The following is a 17,869-nucleotide window of genomic DNA, read 5'->3' as shown; positions in this document are numbered from 1 at the left end:
TATAATAATGATACAATTATTTGGGTTGAAATGTTGTTTAGCTATTTTTTAGCTGAAATAGTACTCAGCTGTAGCCATCCGCCTCTTGGTTTCCAGTGCTGCTAAATACCCGCTGTCTTTTGAGCGGCGCACGTGGAGCAAAATCAAAGTGCTCACGTTTTCCTCGACTTCTGCTCCAAAAACCGGATAAATTAAGTTAAAAACATGGGACGCAAGGCGGAATACAGTGAAAAACCGAAAAAGGGACCTGGCCGCAAGGCGCGCAAACAGGGACCGCCTGTATTTCGCAAGCAATCGTTTGGTAAGCGGCAATACAAATATAAGGGAATCTTTCAGTAGTTCACTTTGAATGATTTGTTTAACAGCTCCCCAAGAGGAAGACGATAAGAAGCTATCCCACCGACAGAAGCAGCGGTTCGTCAAGCGGGAGCAAAAAAAGTAGTCCAAAAAGCCAAACTGCAGGAAAAGCGGGCCAAGGGAAAACAGCCCCAACCAGCTAAGCGGAAAACGGCCTATAACAGCGATAGTGAGCCAGAGAACGAGGAGGAACGAGTGGAGCAGCAGCAGCAGGAGGCTTCCTCCGACGAGGAGGTGCCCCAACTGGTGCCGGCTCCCAAGAGCCAGAAATCCAAGGCTCCCAAAGGCTTCACAGATGACAACGATGACTGGCTGAAGCCCAAAAAACAGCAGAAACAAGTGAAGCAACCAGAATCTGAGTCCGACGAAGACGAAGAAGAGGATGAAGATGAGGAGCTGGAGGAGGACTCTGATGCTGAACTGGAAGACGATTCCGAGGGCGAGGATGACTTGGAAGCAGAAGAGTCCGGCGAGGAAGAGGACGATGAGGAGGAAGAGGACTCCGAAGATGACACCGCCCAAGTCGGCAAGCTGGGCGATCTCTCCGATGACGATGGGGTCAACTCCGACGATGACTTTGATATTTCCGGCGAGGAAGATGGGGCCGAAGCAGAAAGCGATGGGGATGATGATGAGGACGACGACGATGATGATGACGACAAGTTGCCCATCGAGCGCGCCAACAAGAAGCTGAAAAAGCGCGAGGCCAAGGAAGCGCAGCTTGCTGACGAAGAAATGCTCGAAACTGTTGACCGACAGGATGTTTTCCAGCTGCCCACCGAAGGCGAAGAGACCGAGAAGGATCTTACTTTGCAGGAGGTGCAGCAGCGCATTAAGGACGTCAGCTTGGTCCTTTCGGACTTTAAAAAGTACCGCCAGCCGGATCGGTCCCGCGGGGAGTACATCGATTTGCTGCGCAGGGATCTGTGCCTTTACTACAGCTACAATGAGTTTTTGATGGAGAAGCTGATGGACATGTTTCCGTTGACTGAGCTCATGGAGTATTTGGAGGCCTCAGAGGTTAGTACCCCCTTTAACAATGAGATACAGGAATGTTACTTAAAAAATGAATTTTTCAGGTCGCTCGTCCATTAACCATTCGCACGAACACTCTAAAAACGCGTCGTCGGGAATTAGCTGGTGCTCTAATCAATCGTGGCGTCAATTTGGATCCCCTGGGCAAGTGGACTAAGGTCGGATTGGTGGTTTTCAACTCGCAGGTGCCCCTGGGTGCCACTCCAGAGTATCTGGCCGGTCACTATATGATCCAGGGTGCCTCTTCGCTGCTGCCTGTAATGGCACTCGCCCCGCAGGAGAACGAACGCATTCTGGACATGTGCTCTGCCCCTGGTGGCAAGGGATCCCACATCGCCTCCATAATGAAGAACACTGGTGTGCTGTTCGCGAACGATTTCAACAGGGATCGTATCAAGGCCGTTGTGGCCAATTTCCATCGGCTGGGAATTGTAAATGCGGTGGTTAGCTGTGAAGATGGCACCAAATTCCGGAATATTATGACTGGCTTTGATCGAGTTCTGCTGGATGCTCCTTGCACAGGCTCTGGCGTCGTCTCTAAGGATCCCAGTGTGAAGACCACCAAGTCGGAAGTGGATGTTCAGCGGTGCTACAACCTGCAAAGGAAACTCCTGCTCACAGCCATCGATTGTACGGACGCAAAATCGTCGAGCGGTGGCTATATTGTCTACTCCACCTGCTCTGTGCTTCCTGAGGAGAACGAATGGGTAATCGATTACGCGCTAAAGAAGAGAAATGTGAAGCTAGTGCCCACTGGCCTTGACTTTGGCGTCGAGGGCTTCACCAAGTTCCGGCAGCATCGGTTCCATCCCAGCTTAAACCTCACCAAACGCTACTATCCGCACACCCACAACATGGACGGATTCTACGTTGCCAAGCTGAAGAAGTTCTCCAACACCATACCAATTACCAAGGAGCAACAGGAGGAGGATGAGAAGCAGCTGGACGAGGCCATCGAGGCTGCAGCCACCACAGAAACGGCGGAAGAGAATGAAGACGAGGAGGCGAAGGATAAGGGTCCTCGAAAACTTCTGGGCAAGCGAGCCGGCAAACCAAGTTACACCGAAATCGAGAAGGAGCTTAAGAAGAAAAAGCGGGAGGAAAGCAAGACGAAGTATGTGGCCAAGGTGTTTGAGCAGCCCGTGAAGGCGCCTAAAAAGCCAAAGCCCGAGAAGCCGCAGCAGAAAAAGGAGAAGAACTCCCAGGTACCAGAAGAGAAAACAAATGAAAACGAGGGATCCTCCAAGTCGACGGATAAGAAGACGACTCAAGTCAATGGCAACGCTCCAGCTCCTAAGGCAGGTGCCAAAACATTTAAGAAAAAAGGCGAACAAGCAGTCAATGGTAAAGGTTCAGCACCAAAGCCTGTGGACAAAAAGGAAAAAGTCAATGGCACAAGTTCACCTGCCAAGAAAACGGCAAAGGAACCCAAAGCGAAACCCCAGGCAAAGGTAGAACAGCCAGCAAAGGCCAAGGCATCCAAATTGGCCAAGGCACCAAGAGTGGATATAGATGATGTGCCCGTTCTGGAGGGCAAGCCCATTAAAAAGCAAAACAAGCTAAAGCAAAAATCCAAGCAGATCGGCCAGCTGAAAAAGTCGAAAGCGGGAGGGAATGCGGGAAAGAAGCAAAAGTTCAAGAAGTGAACCCTTAAGATCCAGTTTGGTTAAGTGTAGAGTAAGCCATATAGTTGGGGTAGTCCCGACCCGATTACCTGTTTTATATTGAGAACTGTCTTAGCTAAGAATTATCGATTGAACTACAACAGTGCTGTAATTAACGATCAGATTCAATAAACGCTAAGCTCGGACTAATGTAGTCACTAGGCGGGTTTATCCGAGTTTAATTGGTTGCTGATATTTCGGGTAAGCGGGAAAATAAATCCACATTTCAGCTGAGAAGCTTTTTGTTGCATTGACCGACTTATCAATTCCAGAACCGAAGCTTTTAAGCCAGATCAAAGGTGTTTAAGCTCAGCCGATGAGATGATTTGCGATTAATATTTTTTTTTCAGTACTAATTGAGCGAACAACATGGGAGGTTTACTCGCGCTGTGTTTTTGTCTGCTGGCATCATTGGTTTTCATCCAAGCGGAGGTGGATATAAACATTGCCACGGCCAATCAGATTCACAAGAATCTAAATCGAACATCATCGCCGTGTACGAATTTCTGGAATTTTGCCTGCGGCGGTTTTGAAAATGCATCAAAATATGTTGATAACTTCGAATGGGTTGAGGATCAGTTTGCCAGTGCCATGGTGGAATTCATGGAGAGCAACTTGGGAGCAAACGACCCTGAGGCACCGCTACTAATTAATCAGATGCGATCATATTACAAAGCCTGCACGGAGGATAAGCGAAAATTAATCGTAAGCAGTCCTTCTCCAGAATTATTGCAATGGGCGGTAGAAACGGACAAGTTTCTTCAGCACGGCTTAAACGGCGTATTTTTTGATGAGCGCGTTGATGTGGCCACAAATGATTCCACCCGTTTGGTTATTCAGATAAAGATGCCCGATGCGAGTGCAAAATATAGTGAAATGCGGGCATTGGAGCTCCTTAATTTATATAATTGGGAGTATAAGAATGAAATGATCCAATTGGTAAATAAATTGCAACAGTTGCGGGGTGATCACAGCGTGGAGAATCCAGTTGTATATACTTGGCGTTACAACGAAATCAAAGAGCAATTACCTAATTTTCAGTGGGATTTAGTTTTTGATAATCTGTTGGGTGAGCCTCATACAATGAAAACCTTGGATCACCTGCTTTTTGAGGTCAGTGATGTGGAATATCTAAGGGAAGTCATTCAACTTTTAAAGAATCTCGACAGCAATGTTACAGATATGTATCTTCGAGTGCGCCACTTGGTTTTGATTATGGAATCGGAACCTAGAGTTCGGAATTCAAGGACCTGCATCCACCACATGCGTGCCTTTCTACCCCTAGGTGTAAATTATATCTACGACCGATTTGTGTACCAGAATCGGGAACAGGACAACCGACGGCTTCAAGAGATCTTGGGAAGTCTAAAAGCCACCTTTGGAAAATACTTGAGTGGCAATCGTTTGCAGCTTGCGCCACATCAGTTAACCTACGTAAGAGATAAATTGGCTGGCATTCGGCTTAAAGTAGGAAATTTACCAGAGGAAAAGTCGCCAGATTTCTATAACACCCACTACGAGAGCGCTAATTTCACAGACTCAAGTTTCATGGGAAACCTAATTCAAGTTTTGGCTCTACGCACTCGTCTCCAGCATCAGGTACTTTTAAAACCTGGTTCTAGACTGGATATGCAGCGGTACTACGTCAACGATAATGTGCTGAAGGCACGAACTTCTCCCTTTTATGAAAACGAAAGGAACACCATTACCGTGCCTATGGAATTTTTACAATGGCCTTTGTTTGATCACCGGCAGCATTCCATTTTCCAGGGGAGTCTTTTGGGAGCAGTTTTGGGCCACGAGATGAACCACGCCTTCGAACAGGAGGGCATACTATTTGATGCCCTCGGAAATGAGTCACCTGTGGGCTTGGAAATCCGAGAATCGCAAGCATTTAGAGATGCAATCAAGTGTGCGGAGGGAAAACCTGCTGTTTCCCTAAAGGAACGACTGGCTGACCTTAATGGTCTGCAGTTGGCCTATGATTCTTTCTTTGGATTGGACCATGATTCCCGGAAGTTTGAGTACCGTCCGTATGCTTTCGAGTCGGAGTTTACGGCACCCCAACTGTTTCACCTCAGCTATGCCCAATTCTTCTGCGGGTCCCTGCCACCGGTGATCGCTCACGATCGAGATGATGAGCGTGTGAACGTGAGCGTTGGCAATTTGCGTCAATTTGCATACGACTTTAAGTGCCAGACGAGCCAGTCGTCCGTCTGCGAAATGTGGCGTCCGCGGGAGGAGAGCGCATCAGGTTACTAAGAAATGAAAATGTGCACCCATAACCATTAAATGTATCTGAAAATACATGATGATAAAATATGAAATCCTCCAAATACAGATGTGTTCGATTTCATCCAAAAGTTTTTTTTAAGCCGACTTACTTGAAAGGTATTCTAAAACTAATAAGAAAGTTATTTTAATGTAATTAAAATTTTATTTTCCTACGATCTTTGCTTTGAATAAATTAGTAAATTAAACTTTAGGACATTAAATATTTACTTTAAATATTCTCTACTCTACAGATTTTGTTAATTCACCCTATATAATTTCTGGATTCAAATAAAATCTGCTTACTCTTTGAACCAGATAGTACTACCAGTTTAAAAACCATCTAAAATCGTTTTCCCAACCCTTGGGTATTAAACGTCTTATTCCTGTTTAAAGTGGACAAAACCCATTCGGCGGCCCATTCAACTTGAGTGTCAATTGCAGACCGAATCAAAATCGCAACGACAATCGCTGCAATCGTCAATTGAATGCAAATACCGCAAAAAATGCCGGTCTCACCGCGAGCTTTTCGCTCTCCCATCCGCTCTCTCTTTGCCCACAGAGCTTTTCAACTTGTTGCGGTAGTTGACTTCAACTGGTGTTGTATCCTGCATTGTTGTAGTGTCGGTGTGTGGGCGCTATTGTACTGTTGTGTGGGTGTGCTTTTCCTCAAAGCTCGCATTTTCATCCGCCCCGTTGGCCGCAGTTTGGCGCTGTCTTTGGCCGCCTTTGGACGCGTGTGCCGCGCTGCTTCAATTGGATTGCCCGTAATCTTGACCGGCCGATGCTCCACCGATAATCTCGCCCATCTCGAATAGAGCGCAGCCTCCAAAAAACACGACAAGCGCCGCAGGCTTAGATTTGTTTTACGTCTTGCGGTTTCTTTTTTTCATTCGGGAAGTGTTCCGTTGCCGTCTAAATTTAAACGTGTTCCCGAGATTCTAAATAAAATGTGTCATTCCGCGATCGTGCGTGTGTGTTAAGTAATGCAAACAAATAAATGATAATGATAAAAAGGCGATAAACGTTTAAAGCTTCGAGCAAGAAAAGAGGTGCAAAAAAACAAAAAGAAAACCCCATGTGAGTGCGACGAGGGGTGCTAATGCGAGAATTCGCCAGTTAGTTCGATGGAGCGTGAGACCCTGAGACCCTGACCCCCAGAAAGATACCAAACATCCCCAAAAGATCAGATTCCTCGGCCGGTGCATAACGAATTAGGCAAATACCGGGCTGCCGGGCCATAAAAACATTCCCAAAACGCCACGGGGTGGCGCACTGGTTCCGAATTCAAACCCATAGCCGAATTAAAATCCAAGTGGCGATGATCACTTAGCAGCTTGCTCCCATTAGCAAACAATGGAAAAGTCCGCAAATAGACTTTAAATTGAAGAATAAACGTCTGATTAGACTCAATGGCCGTCGGATTATCCACTGCCAGCTTCACAAAAGGCGAAAACAAATTACCAAGGTGAAAGGGGGCGGGCGGCGGTGCAAAGGGAATAATATATACATGTTTTGATGATACACAGAAAAAACTTTAATTTGCATATCTTTCAATTTATTAACTAGTTTTTATTTGTTAAATATTTCGGTTTATTTAACTATTATTATTGTAACTTATTGTTATTGTTTATCTGTAAAATCATATACCAAACAGAAAGTTTTGATTTAAACAAAGTTATAATCATTGGTATGATTTAAAAATTAAATTCAAAGAATTTTTGAAAGGTAATTGGTAACTTAATAAACTTATTTTTTTTAAGTATAGCAAGTTAGCTTAGCCAGAGATTCTTGTTTCATCTGTATAGGATTACAGTTTTTTTAGTTTGTGCCTTTTCTGGATTTTATCTCATATATGCAAATGTTTGTGCTCCATTTGCATGTTTACGGCTCGTTTTATCCGGACAGAGAGGGCCCCGAGGTGCTTGGGGACATCATGTCCTGTTCTGTTACGTTAACCCTCCTCTCTCGCTTAACTCTCGGCTTCCTGCATCCTGCAGTGGGATTTTTTAATTAATTCTTATCCGGCAGGATGGGCATCCTCTTGCCTTCTCTGAACTGCATTGCAAAATTCAGCTCTCATGCATATTTCAGATCGGCACCATGCTCCTCCCCGCCCACAACGTGTTGTTAATATTTAGCAAAGATAAACATTTGTAAAATTCACCCTTTATATTCGCCAGTTCCACATGCACTCCCCGATTCATTAGGTCGCCTGCGCTCGGTCCCCCAAAAGGTAAACAGGGAATAAAAACGCCGTCTGGGTTCGGGACTCAGCAGAGCGAAATTGTTTGCGACGCTCGAGTATGAATTGTTAAGTAAATACGAAAATTTAATTATACTCGATTGTAAGAAGGCGAAACAAAAGGGGGAAATGTAAGTGCGGGAAAACATTTTCGGGGGGTGGGCTTAAATTAGCAAATGGCTTTCGAGTGTAAGTGCGCCAAATTCGAGTGCCTTTTGTTCGATATACTAACTCCAAATGCATTTTGCGTGTTTGGAGTGGCTGACTTTGTTCGTTTGCCCTTTGCGTACAATTCCCCCATTTCTCTCGCTTGTCAAACACCTCTACACGGGAACAAAACATGATAGTATCGAATTCAAATAGATTTTGATTGGTATTAGCTGTTTGTCTACCAAACCAAATCTTTATCATTTTACAGATTGTTCAGTATCGAATATTAGGTCATATTTGCAGCCATATACATAGATATCATATCTGTTATATGAAGAGTACATAAACAAAAAAAGGGTTTGTTTTATAGCTTGAATTTATACAAGAAAATGTTATGCTTTATATAATACATAATGAGCAACTTTTTTATTTTACTCTTCATACTATGGTGACCGCATAGTGCTGGTTATTTTAATATGCAAATGGACGATTATTGTTCAGACATTTTTCTCTATGTTTCCTTGCTAAAAGCCACTGTTTGCAGAGCGTTTTTCTCCCTCCCGCAGTTAGCTAATTGAATTTTCTAATAAGTATTGATTGCTCTTATAGCAGCTGCTCGTAGTTGGCTCTCCATGATGCTGGCTGCTGGCTGTTGGATGTTGGCTGCCAGTCTACCTGTTCCTTTATCTAGCTACCCCTTTTGCATCGAGTGCCCCTGGCGCTGCTGCCATAAAACAGATAAAGCAAACTTAACATGAACTCATGAAATTTTAAAATTACATCATGTTTATGGATCTGAGCGGGTGTCTGTGGGTGGGTGGCATTATTATGCACGTTTATGGGTCTGCCATCTCCATGGCTCCTGCTCCTCCTCGATCCACACACTCCACTTTACCTGCCATGCAACAGGCAATAAAATGCCCTCAGCTCTGTTGCCAAACTTGTGCGAAAATTGCAAATGAAAAGGGAAATATTTTTGTTTTATTCCGACTTTATTCAACTTTCTGTTTGGGTAGGGCATAAAACAACTTTACGGCTCCACACCGACCCCTCGTGCAAATCTTAAGCTGCGAGTTCAAAGCATCTTGAGAATTTGTTATGCCGTTGTAAGCCAATAAAATTAGTAAGCATATGAAATGAAGTCGTCTGGCAACGCGGCGTATGCTGGATATCGGTCCCCATTGCTCATACGCCATGTGCCCCCAGATCTCGCTTTTCTCCTCTCTTTCGCTGGCTGTGCTTCGTTTTGTTTCCAGTTTCTTTTAATTTGTAAACTTTCCCCGTGTCCGAGTGTGGGTGTCTGTGTTTGTGCTGTGTGTTTTTTGCCCGGCCCCAGCCCCAGAATGCCGTGTTTCACGGGGTGATGGTCAAGAGGATAAGGATGAGATGACGAAGCGTATGACGATGCCTGGCATCCGTCTATTTATTTGCTTTTGACCGGCCAAAACCATAAATATCGATATGATAGCGCCTGACTGCGCCTGCCATTCCATTGGGTTCGATTTAATTCGCCCCGACTCGACAGTGCGATGCGATGCGATTCCATTCGATTCGATTCGGTTCGATTTGATTTGGACGCCAGCTGACGCCGTCGCTGGCTTTTGACTTCAACACGCTTCGCTGGGCGGGCTCGTTCATTCATAAAGCTTCTGCCTTCCTGCTGGCCTATAATTTTTATTACTCTTCGTGTTTTTCAGTACATTTCATTTACGTGGTTTTTATCACGCAGCGCCTCTGTCATTTGGCACTGGCTTAAAGTCTTTTAATTGGTTTTAAGATAACATCACTTTGCACTGGAGGGAAATAATTAATACTTGGTGCGAAACTATTAAGTTTCCCATTGGGTTTTCATTTGGTGCATGAACTATACCATGTCCACTTGACCAAATAATATCAGTAGAAAAATTCTAATTATTTAATTCTAATTTCAAAAAAGAATAATGTATATGCTTTCCTTCTTTCGGTGTAATATCTAATTATGCTGAAACATCCTCCCTAATTTCAGGGCAATGATTTCATTATTCATTTGTAGATAAAATTTATGCACATATGATGCTTAATGGGAAGCATTTATATTTCACTGGGTTTATGTCACATTAAGAAACATGTGCAGGTTGTATTGTTTATTCTGCTTTCCCTTTAGGAAATATGTTTTCTGACAAAATGTATATAATTAAGGCTCCTATGTTTTATTACACATTCAGTTCCGGTACAGCTTTTTGCTACTCATTTCCAAATAATATTTATATATGACTTGTTGCCCTTCCACGGTTATCATAAGAATGAGAATTTTGTATCTCAACATTCCTGCTCTTCATTGAAATGGTTTCGTTATTAATCGGTTGACTTTGTTGGCCTAACGCGCATGTTTTGGATTGCATGTCCGTCTTCGTTAGCCGTTCTATTGCCCACATGCCGATTGCCAATTAATTTTCATTTGTTTTGACACTCCATAAATCATCGGAGCAGCAGTAGAGCAGCAAACTGGAGGGCAGTGTGCAGTGGTCAGCGAATATTGGGCATACGCCCTGTTGCACCAGCGCACCAGCGGCAAGCGAGACTTGCCCACCATTTTGGCCGAAACTGACTGGCCGCTGTTATTATTTACATTGGTCAAACAGTTGAAATGTTTATTTGGCCGCTGGGCATCTCATTGTGGCGCATTTAAGGCCAGATTAGTCGCCCTACATTGGCTCCAAATGACACGGATGCTGATGATTGCGATTGCGATGATCTTGGTGATGATCATCATCATGGTGATAACCACAAGCACGCGCTCGTCCAAATAATGCGCTTGTTTGCCATGCTCATAAATAAATCGCTGCCTCTTTTTTCGGATGGGGAGCTTAAGATTGTGGCATGACGACTTCTATGCCAGATGGTTGGCCATTTCGGGATTGAAGTCAAATATTTGCACACTGAAAATGAAGCGGGATGGAGCAGGGAAGGTTTTGCCGCAATCGGGAGGTTAAGGTCGAAGGGTCGTCCCCAGGATCTGCTTTCATTTTAATTGAATTCTTACACACAAACAAAAAACTGATGCGAGTCCCGCCTAAATGCTTTTATTAAAAGAATCCATAAGTTGTATATTAATAGTATGACGCCTTTCATTCCAAGAAATCAGCAAATTTTGAAATGTTTAAACAAGCTCGAAATCTTCCCATGAACAGATTTAGACTTTCCATAAATATCGCCCCCAAGACCTCATTAAATTATGAATATTCTATATTATATTTAATTCTATATATACCCCAGTTTGAAAACTTTTCCAATTATAAATATACACAGATGAAATTACATGTTTAATAGGTCAAAAAGGCAAGAATATTAATTTCATAACTTCCCCATCTTTAAGAAATTTAAATGTACAAAAAGGAATGCGAAAGATGCGAGCAAGGAAAATAAGAATGAAAGGCGGAGGATAAGCTCCCAGGTGGAATTGTTTTGGCGGATTCCGCGGCTGGCAACGTGTTGCAGGTGCAGCTGGTATTTCCTACCCCGTTCCAGAGATCAAAGTGACTGTTGGCTATTTATAGGGCGTAATTAGCAGCAGGTCGGACATGACCAAGATGCCCCACTCAGCTGCACAGCGAACCCTGACATTCGCAGATATAGCCCGCATAATATGTAGTGCCCCCAATCTCTTTTCCCCTCCACCAGTTGACACTGTGACAAAGCCACGGCTTCCAGCAGTTAAAGCGGTTAAAGCTATGTGCGTGAGACGAGACGAGATGAGATGTGATGAGTCGGCGACCCGGGGAGCAGCTCGCTGCCATGGTGTTTGTTCATTAATAAATAACTTGACACTCTTTGTTTTAATCACTGTGAGGAGCAGGAAATCTCTACCCACCGGAGCGGAGTGCTCGGCAGATGGAGAGCACGTTGCCAGGTGGAAACGCACATGCAGCCGGCTTACACATCTGTCACAGAATCCCCTGCCACAATTAACAGATAAAGTTACGGCCGTCGGACTAGTTTAATTACTTTCCTGCTTAATTGTTGAATGTAATGTTAATGCGTGACCGGAGTTTTTATGCGTTCCATAAAGTAATTACCCCCAGTGGCTGCCAAAGTTTAAATTGCTTAAAGTTCTGCCTTTCAATTAAAGTAATCATAAGGTAATTGCTCGATAACCTCCCGTATTATCAACTGCATCGCGTCCAATTAACTTCCTAGCTAGCTACCCCGTACTATAGTATGGTATTATTCAAAACCCGTTCTCACCCGTGCGAATCGGAATGTTTATCTCTGCCGTGCAATCTCCATTACAACAGCTTACAGTAAATATTATCGAGCGTGCAAGAATTATTGCACCTAATGGGGTTCTAATGGCCCGACGACCCCAGAATCGATCGGGGAGTGCGGCCCAAATATATAATGACAGACGGTCTGGAACGATTTTCAGTACGTGTGCCATATAAACCGTTCAATTACGAGGTTTTTTGCCGTGGAAAAGTGTTTCACTTCGCTCCCGCCCTTTTGGATTGCCATCAAAACCCAAAACCCACTCGCTGTCCATAAAGATTGTGCTGTAGTTATCTACATTTAATCTGAAACCCACTCCCATATACCGAGCCCAAAAAGGCACGTGATTCTCTGTTCTCATGTTTTATTTGAACAGATTTTTTATGATTTGTATACGCCAAGCATAAAAGAAGAAAACAACTCACCTTCGGGGAAATGAAGAGTGTTTTTCCGTGAATGATCCACTATTTAGCAAGCATATAGGATGCTTTATTTATTTCCCTCAATCAACACATTTTGAACCCCTGAGTTTGGCCTTCTGCTGGATATTCTGTTGAGTCATGGCAACCGGAATATTTAACCAGCAAGCAAATAAATGGTTTTTATAATATATAGCATATCTATATCTCTATATGAGCAAACGGAGGCGCTTCTTGGGTTCTTGGGGCTTCTTAGCTCTTCTGGGTTATTTGATTCTGTTGTGTTTTTTTGGGGAGGCGAAGACTCTTTACTTTAACTGATAAGAAGTATTCATTTCTTTCCTTTTTGCACCCACACTCGGCTTATTTGCGCAGATTCGCTTGATTGCGCATCGCACGGCGGAGAGAGAGAAAGTGTGTCCGCGGAGTGCCAGAGTTCAGGAGCGGAGACGCCTCGCTGACAGGTTCCTGCTGTCATCCATATTGCACCATCGCTCATCGGGCGAGGACCCATTAAAAGTTCGGATCCCAGGTTTCACTCACACTCCCACACTCCCCACATCCTCTCTAAATGGCGGACGACGATTTGAGGGCCCTGGTCGACAGCCTGGATGACGTCTCGCGTGAGGAGGACCTGGCCAAGGTCATCGCCAACTTCTCGATGGACATACTGCAGCGGGCCAGCGCCCTAATTGGCGCCCACCAGCCGCCCAGTGGGGCGCTGCAGAACCGAACGCAACTGTGTCAGGAGCAGGCGGACCTGGAGGCACAAACAGCTGGTGGCAAGCGGGTGAGTGGATCCTGCGATTCGGGGATGGGCGGGAATAGTGCTTTAGCCCCCTCTCACGAGGCACCAAACTCCCGAGTACTCCACTCGTTTTGTCACTGGAATATGTGGCACTAATTAGCCATCGCCATGCGTGTCAATACAGCAACTCGGTAATTTAACGCCCACTAAACCATGAAATGTATTAGTTTATAGATCGATTGGCTGCTCAAGCTGGTTTTCCACACAATTGATCCATTAATGCATGCATGTAAAAAAGTAAATATTCATTTGACGAAATTGAGGTATTCAAAGAGTAATTGATTTTGAATCCAAATAATAAAGTGTTTCAACCTAATTATATCGAAAAACGTATATATTCTTCTGACTCAATGATTAGTTCACCAGAAAATATATTTAAGCTAAAGGGTCTGTACAAATTAAAATTAAAAATTTTTATATATACCTATATAAAAATATTCATACTTTTAAAATAAGAATTCCACATATTTTTATAGCAATTAAAATAGGAAACAAGCCAGCCTATAAATATTTCTTTACTTGGCCATTAATTATCTTTAAATGAATAAGCCACATTTTTTATTGCAATTAAAATAGGAAACAGGCCAGGCCATTGCTTGAGAAATGATTTTTTTATTGGCCCATTGAGAATTCCACAATTAATTGTACTCGCTAATTGATCCATCTTCCTCCCGAAATTAATTGCCATCAATCCATCCGCCTGTCTGTCAGCCTTCCCAATTGTAAGTTAAATATGGAAATTCAGGCAACTGCCGATAGCTTTCAGATTCATTTTTTTGAAAATATTATAGCTGCATTTTATTTCCGGAAAATGCAGCAGATATTTATTTATGTATTCCTCTCGACTGTAAACAAAACGAGTCCCAAGGAAACCCACTTGAGACTATATTCGGGCGCTTTTGTTTACCTCGAATGCATGCTGAAAGCGGGGAGACACTGAAATCCAAGGGCGTTATTCTTTGGAAATGTCATAAAATATATCTCATGATTGTGACCAAACGAAGAGCCTAATGAATGAAAATCAGAAGTGCAAATATTGGCGGAGTTCCCAGTCGTGTTTGGCTTATTCGTTGACAGCCCAGTTTGTCGCGTGGCTAAGTCCGATCGCATTAGATGTCACAAGAGCTTTAGCTTATCAGTGGAAGCCATAAAAGAATTGACAGTCTGCTACGCAAAATTCTTCGATGAGTCTCAGGTTTGTCGCCGTCACCTGATAAGGTCAATAAAAATATCAATGGAAGCTCTGTTTCTAACAGCGCCAGCATTTCACCTGCGGCGATTAATTTGGCGGTACGAACTAGACTGGGTAAACAATCGCCCGGTCGTATACTTAACATTATTATATACTTTGTATATCCGTCTGTATGAAATTGTTTAGCACGCCATTGCAAATATATAAATAAAGCGATAGCCATCCCGCTGGTGATTTTTTTCGGGAATATACCAATAGATTGCCCACGCCGTGTGAGTGTGTATAGAATTTGGAAACTCAATTGATTAAAGCAAATTCTACTACACATTCATACGTCATGCGTCAGGCCCATAAAATTTCACGACCAGAAATGAAGGCATCGAGCTATTGTGTCAGATTCGGCTAATAAATCTCCCGTACTCTGGATAAATGAGTTGTAGGTTAGGTCAGGTTCGTTTATAGAAGGGAAACTTAATTACTCTGCGGCATCAGCGCTAAATGCTTGTAAATGTTTACCCAAGGTTTCCTAAACTATGTTTTCTTTGCCAATCTTTGTATATTCATAGCCCCGAAATCGGTTGTTGTTTTTACAGATTTTACAATGTCCCAGCTCGTTTGATTCGGTGCTGTGTTGGCCGCGAACAAATGCCGGCAGCCTGGCAGTTTTGCCCTGTTTCGAGGAATTCAAGGGCGTTCACTACGACACCACAGGTTTGCATTTGAGAATCGATGATGTACATAAAATAATTTATTTGTTTATCTTTAGAAAATGCCACTCGCTTTTGCTTTCCAAACGGAACGTGGGACCACTACTCGGACTACGATCGTTGTCATCAGAACTCTGGTTCCATACCCGTAGTGCCAGATTTCTCACCCAATGTCGAACTGCCGGCAATAATATATGCCTGTGGTTACTTCCTAAGCTTTGCCACCTTGGTGGTGGGCCTCATCATATTCCTCAGCTTTAAGTAAGCATTCCCACCATAAATAATTTCCTTAAATTTAAAATTAAAAAATCTCTAGAGATCTGCGTTGCCTGCGAAACACCATTCATGCGAATCTATTCCTCACCTACATCACTTCAGCCCTCCTGTGGATTCTCACTTTGTTTCTGCAAGTGGTAGGTTTTTTCCAGAAGTACATTTCTCATTTCCCTAATTAATTATTCGCCCAGATTACCACAGAGTCTAGTCAGGCTGGCTGCATAACGCTGGTCATCATGTTCCAATACTTTTATTTAACAAACTTTTTCTGGATGTTTGTGGAGGGTGAGTTCAAAGGCGGCTCCCTTTGAGTTGAATTATTATCATCGGCTTTTTATAGGTCTCTATCTGTACACTTTGGTGGTGCAAACATTCTCCAGTGATAACATTAGCTTTATTACCTACGCTTTGATAGGCTGGGGCTGTCCAGCTTTATGCATTTTGGTGTGGTCCATTGCCAAGGCATTTGCTCCACACCTCGAAAACGAGCACTTCAATGGGGTAGGTCCTTTGTCCTTGAGTAAGGACTACTTAGTAACCTTTGTGTAATTTTTGTTAAAGCTGGACATTGATTGTGCTTGGATGCGTGAATCTCATATTGACTGGATTTTCAAGGGACCTGCCTCACTGGCTTTGCTGGTGAATTTAGTATTTCTCATACGCATCATGTGGGTGAGTTCTTGCTTGATTTAAATCTATATTACTTTCTCTTAATTATTGTTTATATATTTTACCTTATAGGTGCTCATCACTAAATTGCGTTCTGCCCACACCCTGGAAACGCGGCAGTATTATAAGGCCTCGAAGGCTCTGCTGGTGCTGATACCTCTTTTCGGGATCACTTATCTGTTGGTCTTAACCGGACCGGAACAGGGCATCAGCCGTAATCTCTTCGAGGCCATAAGAGCCTTCCTCATCAGCACACAGGCATGTTCGCACCTCCATTAATTCCCCTTTGCTTTGAATTAATTGAAAATCCTTTTGTAGGGCTTCTTCGTAGCGCTTTTCTACTGTTTCCTAAACTCCGAAGTACGTCAAACGCTGAGGCATCGTTTCACCCGATGGCGCGAGAGCAGGAATATCCACCGGAACAGTTCCATCAAGAATCGCAGGTGGGCTAAACAAGAATCATTCGAGGAGCACCCGCACTCATTTGGCATTCTAACGCATTGTTGTTGTTGGACTTTATAACCCCGGCTATTGACATATTGGCTTTACTGTACACTTTGCACTATTTGATGTGGCTATTGGCTGCCAATGTAGTTGTTCGCTGTTGTCGTCGTTGTTGTCACTTAACCAATTAATTTCCATTTCAGGCATCGCGCCTCAAAAGACTACTCGCTGAGATCGCGAACCGAAAGTCTACGGTGCGTATACGCAATGCTCATGTATATGCTTTTTCTCTCTCTTTAAAAACGCTACTTTCAAAAACTAATCCCAAAACTAAATTGAAACCGTTTCGCTTTAAATACTAACACATCTAAATACTTTCCAAAACTCTGCACCTTTTGGATTTATCGGGTTTTAAACGTTTTCTGCATGATCTGTTTTCTTCTTATTTGTTTTTATCAATTTATTTTCGTGTTTCTGATTTGGGGTTTCCTCTTTTCTGCTTATCGTTTTTTTGTAGACTGACATCAACAAGTCCTGTACCCACCGGACACTATGAATGAACACCACACACAAATATGTATACGACACAGAGATTTCCCCCACATACATGTAGACCATATCCTTTTGTCCTTAAGTATTGCATGATAGTTTACAACATAAGAGCTCAGATTAAAGTATTATATTTTTTATAAACGGATGCAAGGTTTTTAGTTTTCGTTCTTGGAGTTCCCTACGACTAATTGCAATTGATTTTCAGCACGGAGGAGTGTGTGATCTGCCTGCGTCCTTCGCCGCACACGCGATTGGGATCTCTGCAACGCTACCACAGCATCGATATCACAGACTTTGTTTAGGTTTCATTGTTTTTAACTGGCATTTATTTAGTCCAATTCGTGTCGCATGAGCCGCTCATAAAACTGCCCGAAAACAAAGCCCTCGGTGTCGTAGGTGCGGTACAAACCATACCAATCCTCGTTCACATGGCGCTTGTTGTAGACGGGCAGGCAATGACTCGGGAAGTAGTTAATCGATGTGTATCTGATCAGATCGAACTCGCAGGGAGCATGGAATATCTTGAGTTCCAGTCCAGGATCATTGGAGCGAGGTATTCTCCGGATGACGGTGGAGGAATGATCCTGCTGCATTTGCATCTGAACTCTTGTTGACGTAGGCCTTTCCTGGCTGATTTGCATTCTTAACTGAAGTAGAAGCTGGATAAGTGGGATTGGCAAATTCAAGGTGCATCACAACTTACCACTAGAATCAGTAACAACAGTTCAAAAGTCTCACATTTCCTCATGAACTTTGTTCCGGAGCTTCTGTATCAAAAAGATATAAAAACCATAGCCAAAAGGTATAAAAAGAAGATGTCATAAGATCAACAAAC

The 17,869-nt window shown here is 43.4% G+C and overlaps 4 protein-coding genes across 7 annotated transcripts; 3 read left to right on the top strand and 1 right to left on the bottom strand.

Annotated features, from left to right (window-relative positions):
* The first annotated feature begins 115 nt into the window (after positions 1-115).
* Positions 116-3,238, top strand: LOC108086752 (25S rRNA (cytosine-C(5))-methyltransferase nop2). Its single transcript, XM_017183791.2, is given in 4 exon segments — positions 116-301; positions 366-437; positions 440-1,377; positions 1,437-3,238. Coding segments are annotated over 4 exon segments (2,709 nt in total). The 5' UTR covers positions 116-204; the 3' UTR covers positions 3,039-3,238.
* Positions 3,239-3,386: 148 nt separating this feature from the next.
* On the top strand, positions 3,387-5,541 carry LOC108086648 (endothelin-converting enzyme 2). Its single transcript, XM_017183626.2, has one exon. The coding sequence runs from the start codon at positions 3,426-3,428 to the stop codon at positions 5,316-5,318; it is 1,893 nt and encodes a 630-aa protein (XP_017039115.1). The 5' UTR covers positions 3,387-3,425; the 3' UTR covers positions 5,319-5,541.
* A 507-nt stretch (positions 5,542-6,048) lies between these two features.
* On the top strand, positions 6,049-17,336 carry LOC108086703 (diuretic hormone receptor). Of its 3 annotated transcripts, none has more exons than XM_017183702.2 (12): positions 6,049-6,407; positions 12,762-13,176; positions 14,980-15,097; positions 15,153-15,354; positions 15,410-15,506; positions 15,561-15,654; positions 15,710-15,870; positions 15,931-16,041; positions 16,111-16,296; positions 16,357-16,481; positions 16,686-16,736; positions 17,240-17,336. In XM_017183702.2, the coding sequence occupies exons 2-12, from the start codon at positions 12,958-12,960 to the stop codon at positions 17,334-17,336; spliced, it is 1,461 nt and encodes a 486-aa protein (XP_017039191.1). In that variant the 5' UTR covers positions 6,049-6,407; positions 12,762-12,957. The 3 variants fall into 3 exon arrangements, with proteins under 3 accessions (XP_017039191.1, XP_043063947.1, XP_043063946.1); XM_043208012.1 differs by lacking the exon at positions 17,240-17,336 and adding an exon at positions 17,000-17,179; XM_043208011.1 differs by lacking the exon at positions 16,686-16,736.
* LOC108086704 lies at positions 17,147-17,854 on the bottom strand. Of its 2 annotated transcripts, none has more exons than XM_017183708.1 (2): positions 17,738-17,854; positions 17,147-17,693 (listed from the first exon to the last, which is right to left on the bottom strand). In XM_017183708.1, exons 1-2 carry the CDS (start codon positions 17,780-17,782, stop codon positions 17,364-17,366), a joined length of 375 nt encoding a protein of 124 aa, XP_017039197.1. In that variant the 5' UTR covers positions 17,783-17,854; the 3' UTR covers positions 17,147-17,363. The 2 variants fall into 2 exon arrangements, with proteins under 2 accessions (XP_017039197.1, XP_017039198.1); XM_017183709.1 differs by having other exon boundaries at positions 17,147-17,681; positions 17,738-17,849.
* Positions 17,855-17,869: the final 15 nt, after the last annotated feature.

Source organism: Drosophila ficusphila, unplaced genomic scaffold (genome assembly GCF_018152265.1).
Source record: "Drosophila ficusphila isolate 14025-0441.05 unplaced genomic scaffold, ASM1815226v1 contig_414, whole genome shotgun sequence".
In the NCBI taxonomy this organism is placed as follows: Eukaryota; Metazoa; Arthropoda; class Insecta; order Diptera; family Drosophilidae; genus Drosophila; species Drosophila ficusphila.
The sequence above is the reverse complement of the archived record's forward strand: the minus strand, read 5'-3'. Positions and strand labels throughout refer to the sequence as shown.